The sequence below is a fragment of the Cuculus canorus genome, chromosome 1, assembly GCF_017976375.1.
Source record: "Cuculus canorus isolate bCucCan1 chromosome 1, bCucCan1.pri, whole genome shotgun sequence".
Classification (NCBI taxonomy): domain Eukaryota; kingdom Metazoa; phylum Chordata; class Aves; order Cuculiformes; family Cuculidae; genus Cuculus; species Cuculus canorus.
Genome location: NC_071401.1, coordinates 7,641,756 through 7,654,343, shown reverse-complemented (window position 1 = coordinate 7,654,343; position 12,588 = coordinate 7,641,756). Strand labels below are relative to the sequence as shown.

Sequence of the window (12,588 nt, the reverse complement as noted above, 5' to 3'; positions counted from 1 at the left end):
GAGCAGTTTCATTCATGCTGACAAGTGGTCTACGAAGGCCAAAGTTAGTGTGTTAAGAATTGGTTTGGGAATTTTGGGGATCCAAGAACCACTCCAAATATGAGGTTAAAACTCTGTAATAGACATGTAAGAAAACTTTAAAATGTAATTATGTTTTTAGTAGTTGTATTAACAAGGATGCCTCTTAAAGTTTTCAAATCTTACTTTTGAAAGAGGTACAGTACAGCAAGACTCCAGCTTAGTTGCTTGATAGCTTTAATATGAGAAATTGATAACTCCCAGTATTACCATTTAAAATCCAGCTGCAGTTTGGAAGACAGGGCTGGAAAGTGAGGAGGTGTGATCCAAAGGAGAGATGTGTGCCTCTTGTTCTATGTATGGCATCCAGGACTCTTCATTTCCTCAATTCTGTTGTCTCATTAGATGTGCAGGTGTGGAAGGCCTCAGACTCGCTGGGAAGTAAGAAATTATGGCTTTCCATGTGTGGCACCTGTATTTCTTTTATTACTATGATAACACATATCACTGTGGAGCTGCTTCATCTGTAGTCCCTCATCCTCTCGGAGGTGGTGACCTTCTGAATATATACGTTTAGTAATAAACTGGATCTGTGTGGGAGTCTACTCAAACACAACCAGACTTCTACCTCCATCTTTTTTTTTTTCCTGTAAGCAGATCTGCTGTAAAGCACAGCCATGTAACACAGCTTGTGCATATCTGGCATCAGGCAGGCAAGAAGAACCAGGATTGAATGCTGGGAAAAGTAGAGGAGAAGGAACACCTGCCTGACAAAGAGCATTTGCCAGGATGATCCATATTTAAAGCTGGGTGGTACTGTTGGCAAGCTGCATGGCTAGTCTTATTATTCATTATATTGAATTTAATTGAAAATCTTGAGGTTGTTCTTCCTCAACATAAGAAGGATATGGAACGGTTGGAACGGGGCCAGAAGAGATTTTCTAGTGACCTTCCTGTACCAGAAGGGGATAGAAGAAAGCTGGGGAGGGACTGTTCACAAAGGCTTGTAGTGATAGGGTATGGGGCAATGGGTATAAGCTGGAGAGGGCAGATTTAGGCTAGACATGAGGAGGAATTTCTTCACCAGGAGAGTGGTGAGACACTGACACATGTTGCCCAGGAAAGTTGTCTGCCCCTTCCCCGGAGGTGTACAAGGCCAGGTTGGATGGAGCATTGAGCAGTCTGATCTAGTGGGAGGTGTCCCTGCCTATGGCAGGGGGGTTGGAACTGGATGATCTTTAAGGTCCCTTCCAACCCAAACTATTATATGATTCTTGTAACTACTGTAGAGGCAGAGATTCAACTGGTGCCTTTCAGAGATGGAGATGGTTATGTTACCTCTAAACCCTTCAACATGGAGATGGTTATGTTACCGCTAGAAAAATGGTTTTCAGACCTTCACTTTTTCTTTTATGAGTGTACTTTTTTTTTTTCCCCCTCTTCCCGATGGCTGGTCCACAACTTCACCTGTCCCCAGAGATTCAAAGAAAAGTATGTTTTGCACCCTAAGCTCCAGCAAACTCTATCTGGACCTCTTCCAATGTTAATAGAGGCTGCTACTTCCCTTCTCTCTTTGGCCAAAGGCTGCATGCTTCACATACCACAAGATCATCTTCCTACGGCCCCCCATTATTCACAGAGGAATTGGTTTTCTCTTTCTCAGGTCAACCTTGGGGGTTTCCTTTGCTTGGTTTACCAGCTTCCCCCCAAAGAAAGGGAAGCAGGGTAGGTGTGTTGTGTTAACCTGGTGCTGCTTGTCTGTCTTTGCGTGGTGGCAGAGGAGGAATGGGAGGAAAGGGGTGCACTGCCCAGCCAGGCCCTTTCTGCTTACAGCACAAAACTGCAGCTGTGGGTCCTATTACTATCATCTTGTCCCTGATTTACAGCTTTTTTTCTGCCAGTTGGCTCGTTTGGGATGGAACAAGCAGGTAAAATCCAGTGGGTTCTTCCTGGTCCTTACTTTTCTTTGTTCAGAATGATTTTTGGATTTCTTTGGATGGGAACTACTACTTCAGCTCTGTTGCTCACTGTTCACAAGTTGAAAAGCTAGAGTGGCCCCAATTACTCTGTGTACATAGTGGTATTTCTTTTGTTCCTGTGGCCATTGTGTTACCCTTTCTGTTTGGAGTTGCAGCTTACATTCTGGTGTTTTAGGTTCTCTGAAAATGTTAGCAAATACAGCTGTGCTTATCAAAAGAAGTTAGGGAAGGAGTATATTACTGCCTTTGTAAAGGAAGCCTTGCTTGAAACAACTTATGTGGTAAAATTGCTTTTGACACATTCTCGCTAGGAGCAGCACAGCAAATCTACCCCCAGCATATTTACTCTTTGATTCATCCTACTCTTGTGCAAGTTAAAATCGGCTGGTTTAGACATATTATTAAATGCTTCTTGTGTCTTCCCTTTGGTTTCGGTGACAAGAGTTGACATTATGTGGATGGAGACAAAAAGTTCTCCAAATACATATTCAGGATGTCAGTGATTTGATATAACAGGGTAGATGTTATAATTTTCTCTGTTCAGGTGAGACTATCATTATTTTAAATATACTTACTTTTCTGCAGGTATAAATGACACTTGCAGAAGGTGGGGGGACGCTTGATAATTTAGATTTTATAGTAAAATTAATTATTTAATCAAGCCTCTAACAGTTTAGCTGTATCACTGCTCTGAATTTCAGAACAGAGGAAACACTTCTGGTGGTGTAGTTCACTCTGCTTTGTCGGCTGGCTTTTTTTGCCTTGGAGCTGGTGTACCACATGTCCATTTTTTCCTAAGCTGTTCTTGAACTCTTCTTCCTTTCAGATGCTTTGTAACCTAACTACCCTCAAATGAAGCGGTTCACTTATTCCATGGGCAGTCCAGGCACAAGTGTGAAATCCCTTCAAACATTATGGCTTTAGCTTTTGTTATGGGGGACATTCCATTTGGAGGAATAAGATGCATTTACCTTCTGCATCTGCATTTTATGAAATATGTATAAATGTTGTCATTTACTGTTAAAATTGTGTGTCCTTTCTGTAGTGTCTGTGTTTTGTTAGAGTAATTTATAAAGAAAACGACTAAAGCATTGTTACTGCTGGGTGTCTGATTGCCAAGTTAATCTCTTATCACAAGTCCCATTGATCTTCTGTTTGAGCAGCTGAGGCTCTATTTTATGTGTAGCGATCTTTCATAAAGTTTATTCCTGGTAATAAAGCTAACTGGGGTCAGTGCCAAGCTATTCTCAGAGGCTGTCTGCTCTCAACAAGAGAAGTATCTTATTTTGTTAGATGGAGTTATTGTTTGGGTATGTACTTGTGGCAGAACTAGTGAAATTGCTAGCAAGTGAGTCAAACTAGGTTCAGAGGTGTACTCTTACTGGTATGAAGTCAATGACGTTACTGGACAATAGACATTCAGATCTGACTTTAATATAATGCCCAGAATCACGTGTATTTTCTACTTATTACTAAGTAGAAATTGTTAAGTTGTATTGTTAAGTCATATTGTTAATCTCTTCTGTGGCATAGCAAAAACCTTAAAAAAAAAAAAAATCTAGGAAACAAAAAACCTCCTTCTGCCCTAGAACTTTATATGTAGTAAGTGCATTCAATTTTATTATGTGCAAGAGGAAGTGATTTTATTTTTCAGAGCACAACTCTATTGGCTTATATGAAATTAATGTTGGTTTTCAGTTTTTCTGAAGCCTTTCTTCTAACAGCCTGCATTTGTTTAGGGTACTTTTAAGTGTCTTCATACCAAACATATATGTACATTAGAAAAATGCGTTTCAAAATATTAATAGTTAAGCTTCAGTAGAGTTACTTTTCATATAGTAAAATTTAACTTCTACTAAAGTTTACTTAAGCTGTGTGTGTTCCAGAGTTTCTGAAATATTACTGTGTATTCAGAGGAGTTCAGTAGAAGGGAGGGCACGGGTTCTTTAGGTTAATTAGTTAATATTCAGCTGAAAGTGGCAATCTATGTAAATTCCTGTAGTCTTATAGCAGTTTTGGGAAGCAGGGTGGTTTTATATGCAGCTCTGTGCAAATGCTTGAGATTGCAAGGACTGGGTCTTGATCTGTTCCTCTGCTCTTGTCTGTAATCTAATCTTGGGGGATGGCACCTACCTTCTAGGAAACTAATTTCAAACAATCACCTCTCAGCCTGCTATTGCAGTAAATTTTAAATTACTGGCCAGTATCTTATCTTTAGTCTTCTCCTGCTCTGACAACTTGGATATACTGGTGTACTTACAATTCCTCATGGATGCAAGGGGTAAGAGCAGATGCAGATAGTCACAAGAGAGCCTGGATGTGTCCACAGTGTGCACAGCAAGGGGGAATGGCCGCAGGCTGCACCAGGGGAGCTTCAGACTGGATATCAGGGAAACATTTTTCACAGAAGGGGTCATTGGGCACTGGAACAGGCTGTCCAGGGAGGTGTTTGAGTCACTATCCCTGGAGGTATTTAACAGATGGGTAGACAAGATGCTCAGGGACATGGTTTAGTGGCAGATAGGAATGGTTGGACTCGATGATTTAAGTAAGAGGTCTTCTCCAACCTAGTGATTCTATGATTCTGTGATTTCGATGGTGTGGGAATGGGGCAGGATTTGCACCCCAGGGATCAAAATACCAAGGTGAGGGAGTTGGCAGGATGCTGGGAACTCACCTGGGGGGAGGAAAGCATAGGGATGCACTGTGTCCTAGTGTTCACTGTGAGCTACGTTGCTGGAGGGAGTAAAGCATGTACATCTCTAGTAATGTCACGCTTCTCTTTGCACACTTAAAGCAGGTACTGATCTCAGAGCTACCTGAAATGGCTCTTACTGAAATCAGTGGGGCAGGTCACTGCTTAAGCTGCTTTATCAGGCTCTTAGCAGATTGAGTCGAGCTAGCTGCATCCATTGCTCTTGTACATCTTTGAAGAGACTTCTTTATCATAAGTCATGAAAGTTAACCTTCCTTTTAAATTTCTTCTTGAAATTAGGATAAAAGGACACAAAACAATCTGGAACACACTTTTATCATGCAATTGCAGATTATTGTCCCAACAGAAAGGATAAATTATTATTTACCATATAAACAAACTGGAGAAAATGGAAGGAGAAAATGTCCGTTATTTCAGCTAATTTTAATTATTTGTAATCACAGTGGAAACAAATATTTCCTGTTGCTCCTTAATTGTCATTTGGACTTACTGATTTATTTTCCACTAACCCGCAGCCGACTCCAAGTGACGAGTCATCTGCATCCCTGCCCTACTTGTCCTGTGGTGGTCTGGGTGGTGGCTTGGTGTTAAGGTCTTTGCTTGATAAAGCAGAAGCAGCTTAGCTTTAGGCAGGCTGTTGTACTATTGTAATCATTAATGCCATGTGGTAATCATGGTATCAAACAGCATTAAACTGTACGGATTTGTAATTCTAACTAATCATGCCCTTACATCATGGCTTCTCAGAAGCTGAAAAATACCAGTGTGTCAGTAATTCAAACATAAAATGAAAGCCTCAGTTCTAAAGCATTTAGAGAGCTTTGTGTGGCTTCTGTATCTCCTGGCACATAATGAAATTGTGCAGTGTTTGCTGGCAGCTTTGCATTACTGCTTTAAAAACATGTATTCTTATATGAAGCATTGTTCTAGAGTCAGCCCTTGGGAGTAGGATGGGAGGGTTTTAGCGGGTTTTTTCTCCTCAGATTCTTTTCATCTGGAGCTTTGTTAAAACTCGGTGTTAGTCTACACTATTTTTTTATATTCAATCAAATCTGGATTTCTGCTAAACAAAAAAAGTATTTATTGTGTAAATAGCTTACACAGAAATTTGGAAGCGAAATACTGAAATGTTTGAACTAATTAGAAATAATTCCCAGTCTAGTATAGAACTGATAAAATTGCACTTTTCCTGGAGTAGTTTAAAGTGTAATGCTGTTTTTCACTGGCTAAACATTGCTTTTATCATATGTGAAATGTGACAGCGGTGACTGTAGATGAGAAGCAGTACACTTAAGGAAATAAATAGTTGTTTCCTTAAAATGTGAAAGCTTGGAGTTAGCAACTAATTGGCAATATTCTGGTTCACTGTACAGCTTTAGTGTGTAGTATAAGAGAAAACCCACGTATTATCACAGAGCCAATATGCTCAATCTGTCTGGGACTTATTTAGCAAGTAAGAATGTTAATTCAGTGTATACTGGCTAAGATAACTAGTTGTCTGGAGGGTCAAGGTACTGACTTCAGAGGCATTTCTGAACAAAGATGTTGCAGTTGGTGGGTGGATGGCACTGGTCTCAGCTGTTGTATGAGCTTGCATAAATAGTATCATCTCCACTTTAATCTTTCGGGTGTTCAGAGGTAGTGTGCATATTTCTGTTTAACCCCTGGACACTCGCTGGCATGCATGACCCTTTAACAATTCCTATCCCTCTGTCCATCCCTGGCACCTTGGCTCCAAACAGTCTGGGAGGATAGCCAGTAATTTTGAAGTTTTTCGTTGAGAACATCTTTTTAACAAAAAGTGCTTTCATTTTGTCAGTATGTGGAGTCTATTGTGCTCATTACAGTAGTGTATGGCACACTTCTGAAGTAGTTCTTGCACCTCTGCTGTACAATATTTACTCCCCTTTGTGTGTTTTACAAAATACATAAAAACTGGTGATGACGGTTACTGGACTTTGGCATCAGGAAAAAAAGCTGCTTTTTTTTTTGTTTCAAAAACCAGCAGCAAAGGCTGGAGCAGTGTGTTTCATAAAGAAAAGTTGACTTTTCAATTGTGTTTTAGGATAAACATTTGATTTACCTTACCATAATTTTGAGAATTAAAAAGGTACTTAAACCTGAAGTCTTCATGGATCCGTTTCTTTAAAATTAACGTGCTGTTTTCTCAAATATCAATTCAGAGACATTGTTCTAACAGAGTAGTTTTGAAGGTTATTTCTGAGACTTGTGGATGTTGTGCTTTGGAGGGAAGTATCCAAAAGCTTTGAAGCATCAGAGATTTTTTTTGCGTATTCCTCTTCTTTTTTGGATGGAGGAGAGGGAAAAGATGGAGTAGATAGTGTACTGTAAGGGAGTGTTTTTGACTGGCTCTTATCACTTTTGGTGATATAAATTCAATCATGATCAAACACCAACACGGTAAGTGTAGCAAATGCAAAGAAGGGCCAAAAAAATCTTAAGAGTGACCTCAACTCTTGGATCAATAGAAGTAAATGGAAATTGAATCTTCTCTAGAACTAATACCCTTAAAACCCTCTGCACAAGGAGAGAAAATAAACAGCAAGGCTGGGAAATGGATTGCAATAAGTTTGTTTCCATTTTGTAGTGATGATCACATAGGTTCTAGCTTTTTGTGTTGCTCACATACTTGAATTTTTTTGTAAGGGATTCTGGAGATGATTCATCCAAGGATCTATTCTGCTGAAAGTTTGAGTTGTTCTAGTTTGTGTTAGAAGAAACTGAGGTAATAGTCATAGAAATATGCCAATAAAATAACTTAAGGACAAAGTAGATGGTATTATGTTATTGGACATCTTTTAGTTATATTATTCCCCCTTATTTTTTTATAGCAAACTTTGGCCTGTTCCATTTTAACGGCGTTGTTGAGCGAGTTCTCAAGTTCAAGTAAAACCAGCAACATTGGACTAAGCATGGAGTTCCATGGTAACTGTAAACGTATATTTCAGGTAAACTAGTTCTGTATCAATGTATGCTACCTGTCTTTCTAAAATTTAAACTTTGAGAAGCAAAAGTACTTTTTTGCGCCAGGTGCATTTTATAGATGCAGATAGTGGCTGCTTCAGGAAATTTGATAATGTACGTTTTAAAAACTTGTATCAAAAGGTGCAATCCCTTATTGCTCATTTTATGAATGTAGAGCTAGAGCTCTTTATGCGGCTGGACTCTTTAATTCCTTGGCTACCAATTGCAAACAAAACGAATACTCTGTGGAACAATGATAGTCTTAAATATAGCTTTGGTTTAAAGCCAAGGAGAGCTATGTATTTAAAAATATTATTGCAGATGGTGTAGTCTGGTTGTCTCAGATGTATTGTTTGGCAAGACAGAAATGTTTTTGTGAAGGCATTGCTTTAAACTGACTGTTGTGGAACAACTTACCAACTTTTTTTCCTGCCAAAGACCAACTCTCTCCTCCACCAGTTGTTAAAAAACATATTGTTAAGTTTCTCTTTTAATGACTAGCATTTATGAGAAGATTTTTTTCTTATTCTTTACAAAAACAATCCATTGATTTTGTCAGAAGTGGGGGGTTCTGACCGACAACCTCCAGAATATTTTCTATATTTTAGTGAAAAATAGGGTGAATACAGAATATTCTTCTCTCCTTGAAAAAGTGTTTCTTATTAATAAACATTTTAATGAGTGAGAGACTCTATTAATATGTTGTGTTTGTCCTGACTGTAGGAGGATGATCTGCGGCAGATCTTCATGCTCACAGTAGAGGTACTTCAGGAATTCAGCAGACGAGAAAACCTCAATGCTCAGATGTCTTCAGTGTTTCAGCGTTATCTTGCACTAGCCAATCAGGTCTTAAGCTGGAACTTCCTTCCTCCAAATTATATCCTTTTCATGTCAGGCCCTTTATTTCAGCTGACTTGGGTCACTTCTGGATAATAAGTGAAGTCTTTGTGAGGAGGGAAAAATGTAGAACTTATAAATCAAGGGTGAAATAAGTCTTATGTTTTCTTCCATTAGTGCTCTTTGTCACGGCCGTGCTTGCTAACAGATGCTTACGTACAGAAGCTAGTGTTGCTCTTCATTACAGTTTTAAAGTGTTTTATATCAAAGGCAAAACTCATTCAGCAGAACAGCTCTTCACAATGGGTTGTTGATCTACCTGGCTGGTGCAGGGGAGAGGAAAAGTGTAATATGCTGCTTTAGTGCAGAACCAAATGATAAGGAGGTCTAAGCTTGGCTGTATCTTTATGCGGAGTCCTGCTCTGTCCTAATTCTCTCCCTTAGAGAAGAGGAGGGCACAGGTAAATGTTCCATCATCTAGGAATGTGCCTGCTCAACTGATTCCCCATAAAAGTGCATGGTCATAAACTAGAAGATGTAATAGGTTCCATTTGGCCTGATGAAAAAGTATTTGCTAGCTCAGAGAAGAAATGGCACCTTTTTTGGCAACACAGAGGTACCATTACTTCCATTTTGACATCTTCGTGATGCTTATTGTTTATGAAAGTCCAGGGAAAGGTGGATAAGGAAAGTATAGGAGAAGATGGGAATCAAAGAGAGAGTCTCTTTGAGGGACAGAAGAAAAAAGATATAAAAATGCTCAGCCCAAAAAATAGGCTTGAAGAATATTACAGAAATAATCACATTCTGTAGTTAATACAGGGTTAAGACAGCATTTGTAGTAAAGCATTGCAACGCCTCTTTTAATATCTAGTGTCTTTAAGATGCTCAGCAAACGTTCCAAGAGCCAAATTTTTAAGCTAGTTTATAAACCTTTTTATTAAAACCTTTTGAAATTGCTACGAAGTTATACCTACATCTGGATGTTGCATTTAAATGTTCTGTGATTTGCCAGTCAGAAGGTGATATCTGTGTGTCTCTGTCTTTGATTCTGTTCATTATACAGTGGGCAACAAAAGTGAAATTTATATGAAACAGGATACCAGTTCTATCGTCTTTATGGAAGGTGCCCTGGATTAAAAGTAAAATATCCCATTCCTATTAATTGCTGAAGTGATTCATCTGGGGTCCAGAGAGGAGTTCAGTGCATGTACCTACAAGAGTGAGACTGGAATTAAATTATTGAATCTCATAAAAGTTTTCGGAAGAGGATTTGGGATTTGTAAGAATTCAAATAATGTGTGAACACTTTTTTTTTTTCCCCCTAAGCTGTCATCTTAAATAGTAAGGGAATGTTTTTGTGTTATGCAGTGGAGGGCAGAGGTAGTTCCCTCTGAATTTTAGTCTTGCTCTGTGCAAGCCTCTAATGTAGTGCTAAGTACTGATGTTATAGTTTGAAAGTGAAGTTCTTCAATGAGCACTTTATCGTGGGCTAAGGTTTACAGTGGTGGGTGAAGCTAGGTGTTTACAGGGAAGATATGAAGCCTTGAGTTCCAACTTTCTTTTATGACTCTATATAATATGAAATTATTTAGTCTATGGGTGCTAGTAAATAAGTGTAAATAGCTAAGCGAGTCATTGCAGCTCAGCGTTAAGTGTTTTCTGCTACTTGCCCTACTTGAGATACTATAGCTGGTAAATAAGTTTTAGCTACTTCTGGAGGTCAGGTGTGAACCACCACAAGTGTTCTTACATGGTTCTGTTTCAGATCTTTTCGTAACTTCTGCTCTACTTGATACCATCTTGTTTTCTACCACTGACATTTCATTTTGATGTAAGAATTAAAGCACTGGCTTAGATCTCTCTCATCTGTGTAGCAACCTGCTTTCAGAGAAATTGGAGTGACTTTAGTGAGAAATGCAGGTCTTACCTGACAAAGATCCAATAAACGTTGGCGTGTACAGCACCATGTTGATTATATTGTGGCATAAATCTGTCTTCCCTAAGAAGACCAGTTTAAAAGTAACTGTTGATTGTTAGCTCAAGGGCAGTGAAACTTGGCTGCAGTTTCTAAATAGATAACTCGTTACATAAGAACGTAAGAATTGCTGTGTTGATTGATCAGTTGGTGTCCTTTTGGTATCCTCTTTCTAAATCTTGACAGTACATACGCCAAAGCAATGGGCATAAATTTAATACTCGAAGTAAAACGATCCATTGTATCTGCAGATATATCTTTTTTTGTTCTAGTTGGTATTTCCCTTGGCAAGATAGTTTTGATACTCGGTATTCCCTACAGCAACAGTAATCCGCAGTACTTGTGTATAACCTTTAGCAAGATTCTTGTATCTCCAAAAAAGGATAGTAGCGTAAATGTGCTAAGGGGACCATCACCAAGAGGCAAAATACTTAGTGATTCAAGTTGTGAGAATTAAACACACAACCTCTCAAGAGTTCTTCTACTGTTACAGGATAATTTATTATGTGTTGCATTGTTAAATGGATCAGTTGTAACAGACGAGTTACTTGGAGTAAGTTTGAACTGTCTATTGACAGCAAGAAGAGCTGGGATGAAAGATATTTTCTGGAATAGCCGTCTTATAGGAGCAAAGAGAGGCTGGGACCTACCTGCTTTTAAGTGGGAACTCAGTAATTTTTTAGTGTCTTGGGAGGTAGTGCCTGCAGTAGCAAAGGCAGGGCATGATGACCTAGGTGGCATCTTTTCAGTCATTTGCAGTTTTTTCCATTTCATTTCCTAACACAAAGGCAGTCATCTATGGTTATTTTTATCTGCTACCTCAAGGTATCAATTCACCCGGTGTTTGCAAATGCTTCAGAGTCTTTTGTCAGTACTGCTGGAAATGACAATAATAGAGGATTCCTGTTTTGCATGCATGGCAGTCTGTTGTGGCATGTTGGCTTCTGCAGAGTTTTCTTTCTGTGCTGCTGCAGCAATGTTAATAATATTTACTTGGGTGGGACTAGTATTAACCACATCTTTTCTTAAATAAGTGTTCTGACTAATTAAGGAAGTGCAGGTGATTAGTACTAGGAGGTATGGCCCTCTCCTTTACAAGAGTGCCTTGAAGGATCTCACTGCTAGTACATTGTGAGCCTCCAGTTAAGGAGCTGAATGTTGCTGGGCTTTAATGCACCTTGACATGAATATGTAATATGTCCTGTGGAGTCGGGATATAATTATAATTTATATTCTTTTACCTCCAGAGATGTTTCTCACTTCTTGACTTTGGGATTTACCTGTTCTTGGCAGCCAGTTCTAAGAGACTAATTCAATATCCTCAAATGCAAAAGATCTTAAACAGAACATAAGATTTTGTCCATTAGGAGTTGTCATAGAACTACTTAACCCATGTGTTAATGAATAGGGGATATAGGTTGTGAATAAAGAGCAACTTGAACTTCTGTTCTTGTTTCGGATTTGGTGCCTCTGCTTGCTTGGAGGCAAGCTAGAAAATTTTCAAGTTAATTGAATTTAAAATACGGGTTATGTAAACCTAATGGGGCGCACTCCACTAACGTGCACTGTTGCTGTATCATTGAAATTAATAGTACGATGGCAATTGTATGAATTGACTGAAGCTTTTGTCTGATCTGAACACTTTTTTTTCAAGTGTCTGTATTCCTCGGCCACACAGTTGAAGAAACAAGCTCTTCATCTCTCAGTTTGAAAACGTCTTTTAAACCTCAAGCCAGAATGAGACAGGTTTCTGGGAGATCCGGTGAACCATGTAGTTCTGCAGCCTTTCAAGATCTGTACTCTATCCAATCCAGACTGGTAGCATTTGTTATATATAATGGAATTGCATGAAAAAAATAGCGCTCCAGAAAACTTGAGATTCATTTTGAGGAACGTTCAAGTTGGCTTTGCTACTGAAAAAGCTTTCTGCCCTAGCACCTCCCTGTTGGGTGATACTCAGCAGGGACCTGGCTGAAAACTTCTTATTTTTAGCTGGCTGAGGTCCCCACTTTGATTTGCTGCACAGCTACAGAAATGTTTGAACCTGTACTGAGGAACAGCAACACAGATTTGCT

The 12,588-nt window shown here is 39.1% G+C and overlaps 1 protein-coding gene across 2 annotated transcripts in view; it reads left to right on the top strand.

The window, feature by feature from the left end:
• XPO4 (exportin 4) overlaps positions 1-12,588 on the top strand; it is an 83,584-nt gene that overhangs the window by 34,711 nt on the left and 36,285 nt on the right. Inside the window, exons 5-6 of one of the 2 annotated variants that reach the window (XM_054079000.1) lie at positions 7,566-7,682; positions 8,422-8,575. The exons of the other annotated variant lie outside the window; for it this stretch is intronic. Coding sequence (XP_053934975.1) covers positions 7,566-7,682; positions 8,422-8,575 — 271 coding nt within the window. The remainder of the gene's footprint in view (positions 1-7,565; positions 7,683-8,421; positions 8,576-12,588) is intronic. 2 annotated transcript variants of the gene reach the window in all.